The sequence below is a fragment of the Salmo salar genome, chromosome 13, assembly GCF_965601325.2.
Source record: "Salmo salar chromosome 13, fSalSal1, whole genome shotgun sequence".
Lineage (NCBI taxonomy): Eukaryota > Metazoa > Chordata > Actinopteri > Salmoniformes > Salmonidae > Salmo > Salmo salar.
Window position 1 is genome coordinate 19535628 of NC_138303.1, and position 11222 is coordinate 19546849.

Consider the following 11222-nt stretch of genomic DNA (forward strand, 5'->3'; position numbering starts at 1 on the left):
GTGGGATGTCTGCAGTCTATGTAGCAGTTCGCCTTGGGGGTTGGATGCAGACCTGTCTAAGGTATGTGAGGTCTTGATCTTTATGGCAAATATGTCTTTGCCCTGTAACCATAGAGCAGTTGTATAAAAAGTACCCAACTATCATACTTGAGTAAAAGTAAAGATTCCTCAATAGAAAATGACTCAAATAAAAGTAAAAGTCACCCAGTAAAATTCTACTTGAGTAAATGTATAAAAGTATTTGGTTTAAAATATACTTAAGTATCAAAATAATAGTATAAATCATTTCAAACCAGATGGTACCATTTAGTTTTTTTGTTTTTTTTCCGGAAAGCCACGGGCACACTCCAACATCATTTACAAACTAAGCATGTGTGTTTAGTCAGTCCGCCAAATCAGAGGCAGTAGGGATGACCAGGGATGTTCTCTGTTTAGTGAGTCCACCAGATCAGAGGCAGTAGGGATGACCAGGGATGTTCTCTGTTTAGTGAGTCCACCAGATCAGAGGCAGTAGGGATGACCAGGGATGTTCTCTGTTTAGTGAGTCCGCCAAATCAGAGGCAGTAGGGATGACCAGGGATGTTCTCTGTTTAGTGAGTCCACCAGATCAGAGGCAGTAGGGATGACCAGGGATGTTCTCTGTTTAGTGAGTCCACCAGATCAGAGGCAGTAGGGATGACCAGGGATGTTCTCTGTTTAGTGAGTCTGCCAGATCAGAGGCAGTAGGGATGACCAGGGATGTTCTCTGTTTAGTGAGTCTGCCAGATCAGAGGCATTAGGGATGACCAGGGATGTTCTCTGTTTAGTGAGTCCTCCAGATCAGAGGCAGTAGGGATGACCAGGGATGTTCTCTGTTTAGTGAGTCTGCCAGATCAGAGGCACGGGATGACCAGGGATGTTCTCTGTTTAGTGAGTCTGCCAGATCAGAGGCAGTAGGGATGACCAGGGATGTTCTCTGTTTAGTGAGTCCACCAGATCAGAGGCAGTAGGGATGACCAGGGATGTTCTCTGTTTAGTGAGTCCACCAGATCAGAGGCAGTAGGGATGACCAGGGATGTTCTCTGTTTAGTGAGTCTGCCAGATCAGAGGCAGTAGGGATGACCAGGGATGTTCTCTGTTCAGTGAGTCTTCCAGATCAGAGGCAGTAGGGATGACCAGGGATGTTCGGTTGTTAAGTGCGTGAATTTGACTATTTTCCTGTCCTGCTAAGCATTCAAAATGTAAGGAGTAATTTTGGGTGTCAAGGAAAATGTATGGAGTAAAAAGTACAATATTTTCTGAAGAAATGTTGTGAAATAAAAGTAGTCAAAAATATAAATAGTTAAGTAAAGTACATATACCCCCAAAACCTACTTAAGTAGTACTTTAAAGTATTTTTATACCACTGCCACAGAGTCAGTGGTTTAACTTCAGGCATAGTCTTGTAAACCCGACCCTAGGCAAGCCAGAACTTTTGAAAATTGTGGGAGACAATCTGCATGTCTAGAGAGACTACTTCAAGCATTTTTACCCATCAATTGCTACAATAGTGATACATTGTGAGTTGCATTTAAGCTTGAGTATCTATTCCAAAGACTTCCACATTGAAGAAAGGACACCCTCCATCCCATAATCTACATCAGCCATACTCAAAGCCACTGAAAATACTGCTCTGCATCTATGATTAGAACACATCTCTATAATTTCAAAGTCCAGATCAGCCGTACAAACAAAACCAGAAAGACAAAAAGAAAGAGGCAATAGCATCACTCCACCTCCAGAGGGCGCTGTCTTTTATTTTTGTGTGAAACTTGTCCGTCGGGTGAACGTTGCATTTTCTTATTGGCTCTTACTGACAGGCTAATTTCGGGTCAAGTCCTTCCTGCGCATGAAGTCTGATGGGTCAGCAATGCGGTGGTTCCTTTAGCCCTTTGTAAACATTTGACAATAATAATCGATTGAAATAGACGACGGGAACCGTATAATAATAACATAATTGTAAGGTGTGTTGCACGCGGAGCTTCATTTAACGTCTGCAGAGCAAGGGGGTAACCGCGGAGAATGACGAACGGTTCAAAGAGAAAAGAAGAAGTTCATCTCGCCAATGGGGGCGTAAAGCAGTCCACATGGAGCAAAGTCTTAAATAGTACCGCTGTGTGGGAAGAGAAGGTTGGTTTAGCTCATCTGATTATAACTATATGGTTGTTTTTCATGTATATTTTGAACAAAGCTGGATATTTAGCGTTTTCATATTGGGCCCTCACTTGATTAGCCAGACAGCTAACTTTAACCAGCATGCTAACGGAGAAAGCTGGCTGTCACCAGGAATCAGGATCGGGTAACGTCGGGGTAGGCTAACGTTAGCTATTTGGCCTGGGGACATTGTTGAGAGATCTGATTGCCCTGTCTCAAGTGCCAACGATAGTTGTGACTCCTATGATTTTGTATTTTAGCTAGCTACATTGACATTGTGAAGATAGGGCCCGGAAGTTGTCGTGGCCTTTGTTACAGTCAAGATTAACGCAAAATACTAATCCGTCAAACCCACTGGTCGGTTGAAAGTAGCCATTAGCTTCACCCCTCCTCAGTGACTTCTTCCTCGAGATGAATCAAACGTTCGCTAGGTTGTCGGCATTTAGCACAGCAGCTCTGAAACGTACCACTGTTTACACTTCACTCGTACATGAATTTGTGGAGATTTCTGGATACTGTCTGCAGGGGAAACTTGCCAGTGGATAAATATAGAATACTTCATCATTGTGACTATGACATTACTTGCTCCTCTTTGAAAGAACTCACTTACGTTTATCCTTTTCTTCTGCTTACTCTCCAGGATGAGTTTTTAGATGTGATCTACTGGATTCGACAGATTATCGCTCTCATCCTTGGAGTGATATGGGGTGTTGCACCACTAAAAGGCTTCCTAGGACTAGCCATGTAAGTATCATAACGCCTACTCTCCTGCACTCAGTGGGCCTGCAGGGCCAGGAGAGTACACAGGTTCAATGCATCTCTTTCTACGATACATCCCCTCAAAACAACTACCTCTTGCAGTGTTAAATCATTTCTTCTACAACAGTAACATCTTTGTGTATAGCTTCCCTCTCCCTTGTTCCCTTCCTGTTTTTTTCCCAAACAACTATAACTGTGCCTTAACTTCAATAACAACGACGACTCCATCTCAGTCTAACACTACCCTCTCGTCCTCCAGATTCTGTGTCATCAACGCGGGGGTCCTGTATGTGTACTTCAGCAGCTTTCAGCAGGTGGATGAGGAGGAATACGGAGGAACGTGGGAACTCACCAAAGAAGGCTTCATGACATCCTTTGCATTATTCCTGGTACGCACGCAATCATTTGTTGAACCTCTGTGGAAGTAATGGTCCAGGCAGTATTTATTTTGTGGTCAGTGGTCACCAATCATGGAGAGATTGTTGAGGGATCTGATTGCCCTGTCTCAAGTGCCAACGATAGCTGAGACTCCTATGATTTTGTATTTTAGCTAGCTACATTGACATTGTGAAGATGGGGCCCGGAAGTTGTCGTGGCTTTTGTTACAGTCAAGATTAATGCAAATACTAATCCGTCAAACACACTGGTCTTTGAGTAGCCATTCCTCCTCGGTGACTTCTTCCTCAAGATTAATCAAGCGTTCGCTAGGTTGTCGGCATTTAGCGATAGTTGTGACTCCTATGATTTTGGATTTTGTTCCTGGTTAGCAGTAGCACTAACGCACTTTGTTTATTTTATTTTTTTATATATATATATTTTTAACCTTTATTTAACTAGGCAAGTCAGTTAATAAGAACAAATTCATATTTACAATGACAGCCTAGGAACAGTGGGTTGTTCTGCCTTGTTCAGGGGCAGAACGACAGATGTTCACCTTGTCAGTTCAGGGATTCAATCTCGCAACCTTTCGGTTACGAGTCCAACGCTCTAACCACTAGGCTACCTGCCGCCCCCATCTGATTTGAAGTAAAGCCTGATACGTGATCTATTAAGAGTTAAGTTGGATATTACAATGCTGTGATGTAAAAAGAACCTGCACAGCAAGATACATTCTTTGAGTGTTTTTGCATGGATTCAGTACCCTGAGAGTTGAACAAACACTGTTTTCACAAGAACTGAAAATAGCCACAAGTCTCTCAATCTGCATCTGTAACAGTTTCTGATACTGTATGTGAAAATGTCCTTTTATCCATGGCTAACCCTCACTCTTTCTAGGTGGTGTGGATAATATTTTACACAGCGCTTCATCATGACTGAAGACCTGAGGGGAATCCAATCCATTTGAGAAAAATATGAACATTTCAGTTGAAGTTAAAATGTCAAGACATGAAGTGTTTAGAAATGGTTTTTAAGACAACTCGGAAACTCGGAACCTCTTGAGTTAAAATGTACATACGTTTTTTTTTGCGTAGAGCTTCCTATTGGTTGATTCGGATATTTTCCAAGTGGGGAAACGGCTCATTTTTCTACAATGAGTTTCCAAATCGGAAATGTCAGAGTTTCCGAGTTGCTTTGAAAGCGGCAAAACTCCACAGTTTCTGGTGTGTCACCACCCGCACCTAGGACCCGTCTGTATGCAGTGCATTTTGGGAGCCATAGTTTGACATGAATGACCTTGTAAGACCATCAGGTTAACATTAAGTTATGGCTCTGTTCGAATATTTTATTGGTGCATCTCAATAGTTTAACATGGCTTCATCTCCTTTCCTTTATCTGAACTGACCTGTAAACACAGCACTGGTGAGGGAATGTGGAGGATGCCATTTAGAAATTTGCTCTCACCTGTCCAGTTATTTCATATCAATGCAGATAAAGGGGATGAGAAGAAGAGGTATTTTTTGACTATTGCGATGCAACCTTTCCATCCATCTGTATTTGTCCTTAACTTTCTAGAGTTGATCACAGATCTGACAGAAATGAGTTGATGAAAGCAAGTGCTCAGGCAGATTGTTTCCACCTACCCATCCCATAGAGAATGATAGAGGCCTCTAGTGGCCAAAAGGCTGTATTTGCATGGGCAGCACCATTGAGGGCTACCACCATTTTAATGTAATCAACTGGGTGGGACCTTTAACTTCATTGGCTGATCCCTCCTCGTGACTCTGGTGGAGTAATGTCCAACCGGGTCATCAGAAGGGATTAGCCAGTTGTAAAGAAATTTGACTACTTAAAAATGGAGATTGCATTAATCGCGCTGCCCATGCTGTCACAAACGCTATAATTGCACAGATACAAAGATGAGTTCTCTGTATATCTTTGACCCACCCAGCCTAGATCAGTGTAATCTTCATGGAGAGATGGAAGGAAACCATCTCTGAAGTGTTGGAACTCTGTCCAACTTTTAAGCTAAAACTGTTCTACAGCCATAATTTGTTATTGTTTGTCTTTTCACTCAGTAATGGCAGTAATTGTATCTAGCAGTCAGAATTGGTTTTAATTCAACTTGTTTTGTTTTTCCCTCACACATAGCTTCCAAATCAAATAGTCTTACCTAATGTTCTGAGATGATTAATTTAAAACATCTGTAAATTCTGTAAAATGTTCCCTTTTCTCAATCTGCATTGTATTAAACTGATTTATTTGTACTACTTTGTTATATCTTGGTTGATGTAACATACGTTTCAGTATTTTATAGTTAATTCAATTAATTGTTTGTGCCAGATGGCTGTAATGACACTACTGTACCAGGTACATGGTTGGTTTGAGAGTATTGTATTTTCTGATTTGGGAATCACATTAAACATGGGCTTTGTTTATCATCCAATTTCAAAGAGATGCTGTGTCACTGATTTTAGTGTTTGTTAAGAGCATGTCAACTCTTTTTTTGCTGAGGAAAATCTTCTGCATTCACACTGGTGCAGTTCTTTGAATATGAATGGTACAGTACAGGTGACTCAAGTGTGTGCACATCCTTGTCACGAGTACATCATCTTGCAAGCATAGTCTTCTGATTTCAAATAAACTGTCTCCATAGCATGGAGAAGAAATTCCTAATTTTGGGAGACTCATTTGCAATTCGTTGTGTCCTCACCTCCTCAAAACCAATTGGAGGAGAACATCAGAGGGGTGGGACCAAAGGGTTTTGAAAGGTCAGGAGTATTCATGTGAGATTAGCCCATTGTATTATTAGTATAGTATCTTATATACAGTACCAGTCAAAAGTTTGGACACCTACTCATTCCAGGGTATTTCTTTATTTGTACTATTTTCTACATTGTAGAATAATTCAAAATTACGAAAACACATAATGTAGTAACCAAAAAAGTGTTAAACAAATCAAAATATATTTTATATTTGAGTTTCATGAAAGTAGCCACCCTTTGCCTTGACAACTTTGCACACACTTGGTGTTCTCTCAACCAACTTCATGAGGTAGTCACCTGGAATGCATATCAATTAACAGGTGTCCCTTGTTGAAAGTTAATTTGTGGAATTTCTTTCCTTAATGCGTTTGAGCCAATCAGTTGTGTTGTGACAATGTAGGGATGGTATACAGAAGATAGCCCTATTTGGTAAAAGACTAAGTCCATATTATGGCAAGAACAGCTCAAATAAGCAAAGAGAAACGACAGTCCATTACTTTAAGACATGGTCAGTCAATGCGGAACATTTCAAGAACTTTGAAAGTTTCTTTGAGTGCAGTCGCAAAACCCATCAAGCGCTATGATGAAACTGGCTCTCATGAGGACCGGCCACAGGAAAGGAAAACCCAGATATACCTCTGCTGCAGATGATAAGTTCGTTACCAGACTCAGGAATTGCAGCCCAAATAAATGCTTCAGAGTTCAAGTAACGGACACATCTAAACATCAACTGTTCAGAGGAGACTGTATGAATCAATAATAAGAGGAGACTTGCTTGGCCCAAGAAACACATGCAATGGACATTAGACCTTTGGTCTGATGAGTCCAAATTTGAGATTTTTGGTTCCAACCGCCGTGTCCTTGTGAGATGCAGAGTAGGTAGATCTCTGCATGTGTGGTTCCCACCATGAAGAATAAAGGAGGAGGTGTGATGGTGCTTTGCTGGTGAAACTGTCTGATTTATTTAGAATTCAAGGCACACTTAACCGGCATGGCTACCACAGCATTCTGCAGAAATACGCCATGTCATCTGGTTTGCGGTTAGTGGGACTATCATTTAATTTTTCAACAGGACAATGACCAAAGGCTGTGTAAGGGATATCTGACCAAGAAGGAGAGTGATGGAGTGCTGCATCAGATGACCTGGCCTCCACAATCCCCCGACCTCAACCCAATTGAGATGGTTTGGGATTAGTTGGACCGCAGAGTGAAGGAAAAGCAGCCAACAAGTGCTCAGGAAATGTGGGAACTCTTGAGACTGTTGGAAAAGCATTCCAGGTGAAGTTGGTTGAGAGAATAGCAAGAGTGTGCAAAGCTGTCAAGGAAAAGGGTGGCTACTTTGAAGAATCTTACTAATCTTATTATTTGTTTAACACTTTTGGTTACTACATGATTCCATGTGTGCTATTTAATCGTTTTGATGTCTTCACTATCATTCTACAATGTAAAAAAACTATGCGAGCCCAGTGATGCGAGCCTACCAGACAGGGTAAATGCCTTTTATTCTTGCGTCGAGGGAATCAACATTGAAGCATGCATGAGAGCACCAGCTGTTCCGGACGACTGTGATCACTCTCCTTAGCCGATGTGAGCAAGACCTTTAAGCAGGTCAACATTCACAAGGCCGCGGGGCAGATGGATTACCAGGACTTGTACTCAGAGCATGCACGGACCAACTGTCTAGTGTCTTCACTGACATTTTCAACCTTTCCCTTACCTACATGTTTCAAGCAGCCTTGTAGCACTCACGATGGTAACCATGAAGTAGTTTGAAAAGCTGGTCATGGCTCACATCAACGCCATCTTCCCTGAAACCATCGACCCACTCCAATTCGCATACTGCCCCAATAGATCCACAGATCACGCGATCTCAGTCGCACATTACACTGCCCTTTCCCACCTGGACAAAAGGAGAGCCTATGTGAGAATGCTGTTCATTGACTACAGCTCAGCGTTCAACACCATAGTGCCCACAAAGCTCATCACTAAGCTAAGGACCCTGGGACTAAACACCTCCCTCTGCAACTGGATCCTGGACTTCTTGACGGGCCGCCCCGTCAGAGACCTGGCATTGTGGTGCCAGGACAACAACCTCTCCCTCAACGTGAACGAGACAAAGGAGATAATCGTGGACTATAAGAAACGGAGATCCGAACACACCCCCATTCACATCGACGGGGATGTAGTGGAGCAGGTCGAGAGTTTCAAGTACCTTGGTGTCCACATTCCCAACAAACACACCAAGAAAGTCGTGTAGAGGGTACGACAATGCCTTTTCCCCCTCAAGAGACTGAAAAGATTTGGCATGGGTCCCCAGATCCTCAAAACGTTCTACAGCTGCACCATCGAGAGCATCCTGACTGGTTGTATCACCACCTCACAAGACCACTTCTGGTTATCCTCACCGATTCCACAGTACCCAAATTGGTTTTCACCCACCTTGAAACAAAATAGATAAGGCAAGAGTCCACTTTTTCCAAAAACATAACTTATGCTGTCACAAACTCATCTTTAGCCTTACCCTTGGTGCAAGCCTCAGGCTCTGAGAACTTCACCACACCTACCACCTCAGATACTTTGTAATGGTTAAAAGGGATCCAGCTATTATTCAAATTAAAGTCAAAAGTGAATTAATTTTTTTTGTATTTTATTTAACGTCTCAAGGATGATCAATAGAAACAGGATGCACCTGAGCTCAGTTTCTAGTCTCATATCAAAGGGGCTGAATACTTATGTGAATAAGGTATTTCCTTTTTTAAAATATTTGCCAAAAATTCAAAAAACCTGTTTTCGCTTTGTCATTATGGGGTATTGTGTGTAGATTGATGAGAACATTAAAAATATATACATTTTCTTTAATAAAAGAAAATGTGGAAAAAGTCAAGATGTCTGAATACTTTCCAAATGCACTGTAAATGATTTCTGCACTGATTTCTGTTCTCGTAAAAGTCTGGGTTTTCTGCACGTTAACACTAGAAGCTAATTACCTAAAATTTAACAATTGAAAGTGTGGGTTCACAGCTCCAATCCAGATGTGTTGGTCATTACTGCGACCTGGTTAAGAAAGAGTGTTTTGAACACTGTATGTTAACCTTTCTGGTTATAACCTTTTTCGCCAAGACAGATCTTCCAAAGGTGGTGGAGTGGCAATCTTTACCAAGGCACATCTTCAGTGCTCGGTTGTCTCCACCAAGTCTGTCCTCAAACAATTTGATTTGCTGGTTTTAAGCATTAAACTATCAAATAACACCCAGCAACAGTCAACAAAGAGTTATCAGCCAACATCAGCACCGGCCTGTACTGTACACTAAATGCCCTAAGCCAGGGCTTCCCAACCATCTTCCCGAAGATCTACTGTCCTGTAGGTTTTCAGTCCAATCCTTATTTAGTGGTTCTGCTTCAGCTAGTTAAGGTCTTGTTGAGCAGCTAATTAGTAGAATCAGGTGTGTTAAATTAGGTTTGGACTGAAAACCCACAGGATGGTAGATCTCCAGGAAGAGGTTTGGGCAGCCCTGCCTAAGCGTTCTCATGGCCCCTTACACTAAGTTTGAATTTGTCCTTCTAGGTGATCTAAACAGGGACATGCTTAAACCACCTGACCAAGTCCTAAAGCAATGGGACTCCCTAAATCTTCCTCAGATTGTTACCATTCCCACAAGGTATGACTCCAAACACCCAGAAATGGCTACTCTCCTTGATGTTATACTTACAAATAATCCTGATAGGTATCAGTATGGTGTTTTCTGTAATGACCACAGTTTAACAGCCTGTGTTCGTAATGGCTGCTCAGTGAAACGACTTGTCCTGACTTGTCATAGACGCTTGCTAAAAAACTTGAATGAGCAAGCCTTCCTTCATGAACTGGCCTCTGTAAAATGGTATAGAGTCAGCTTGATCCCCTCTGTCGAAGACGCTTGGACCTTCTTTTTTGATATTTTCAGTGGTATCGTTAAACACTCACCCATAAAGAAAACTAAAAACAGATTCAGCCCCTGGTTTGACTGTGATCTGGCAGAGTTACTCCACCTCAAGAATTCCATTTGGCAAATTGCTCGGCACATGCATACTCAGGCTGACTGGCTCTTGTTCAGGAAAATTTGAAATAAGTGCACTCAGGCTCTCCGGAAGGCCAAAGTTAGTTACTTTTAAGGAGCAGTTCTCTCTCTGTGGGTCTAACCCCAAGAAGTTCTGGAAAATGGTTAAAGACTTGGAGAATAAACCCTCCTCCTCACAGCTGCCAATGTACCTTAATGTTGATGATGTGGTTGTTACTGACAAGAAGCACATGGCTGAGCTCTCTAATCACCACTTCATTAAGTCAGGATTCCTATTTGACTCTGCCATGCCTCCTTGCCCGTCCAACATTTCCTCATCTCCCACCCCTTCTAATGTGAATATCTCCGATGCTCCTCCCTCTTTTTCCCCTGCCCCGCTACAAAGTTTCTCCCTGCAGGCGGTCACTGCGTCAGAGGTGCTATAGGAGCTCCTTAAACTTGACCACCAAAAAAAATCTGTTTCAGATGGTTTAGACTCTTTCTTCTTTAAGGTTGCTACCCCTATCACCGCCAAGCCTATCTCTGACCTTTTTAACCTGTTTCTCCTCTCTGGGGCGGTTCCCATTGCTTGGAAGGCTGCCACAGTGCATCCTTTATTTAAAGGGGAGATCAAGCTGATCCTAACTGTTATAGGCCAATTTGTATTTTGCCCTGTTTATCAAAAGTTTTGGAACAACTTGTCAACAATCAACTGACTGACTTTCTTGATGTCTAAAGTATTCTCTCAGGTATGCAATCTGGTTTCCACTCAGGTTATGGATGTGTCACTGCAACCTTAACGGTCCTAAATGATGTCCCCATTGCCCTTGATTCTAAGCAATGTTGTGCTGCTATTTTTATTGACTTGGCCAAAGCTTTTGATACGGTGGACCATTCCATTCTTGTGGGTCTGCTGAGGAGTATTGGTGTCTCTGAGGTGTCTTTGGCCTGGTTTGTTAACTACCTCTTTCAAAGAGTGCAGTGTATGAAGTCAGAACATCTGCGGTCTCAGCCACTGCCTGTCACCAAGGTAGTACCCCAAGGCTCTATCCTAGGACCTACGCTCTTTTCAATTTACATCAACAACATAGCTCACGCAGTAGGAAGCTCTCTC

The 11222-nt window shown here is 42.2% G+C and overlaps 1 protein-coding gene across 1 annotated transcript; it reads left to right on the forward strand.

Moving 5' to 3' along the window:
* Positions 1–1837: 1837 nt before the first annotated feature.
* rab5if (RAB5 interacting factor) lies at positions 1838–4908 on the forward strand. The gene is made up of 4 exons (XM_014134663.3): positions 1838–2148; positions 2813–2916; positions 3191–3320; positions 4207–4908. The coding sequence occupies exons 1-4, from the start codon at positions 2041–2043 to the stop codon at positions 4246–4248; spliced, it is 384 nt and encodes a 127-aa protein (XP_013990138.1). The 5' UTR covers positions 1838–2040; the 3' UTR covers positions 4249–4908.
* Positions 4909–11222: the final 6314 nt, after the last annotated feature.

Bases quoted from the DNA above. Each gene is read 5' to 3' on its own strand.
- rab5if (XM_014134663.3), top strand. From the start codon at position 2,041: ATGACGAACGGTTCAAAGAGAAAAGAAGAAGTTCATCTCGCCAATGGG. The intron at 2,149-2,812 runs GTTGGTTTAGCT...CTTACTCTCCAG, and splicing joins CCGCTGTGTGGGAAGAGAAG to GATGAGTTTTTAGATGTGAT. The intron at 2,917-3,190 runs GTAAGTATCATA...CTCGTCCTCCAG, and splicing joins GGCTTCCTAGGACTAGCCAT to ATTCTGTGTCATCAACGCGG.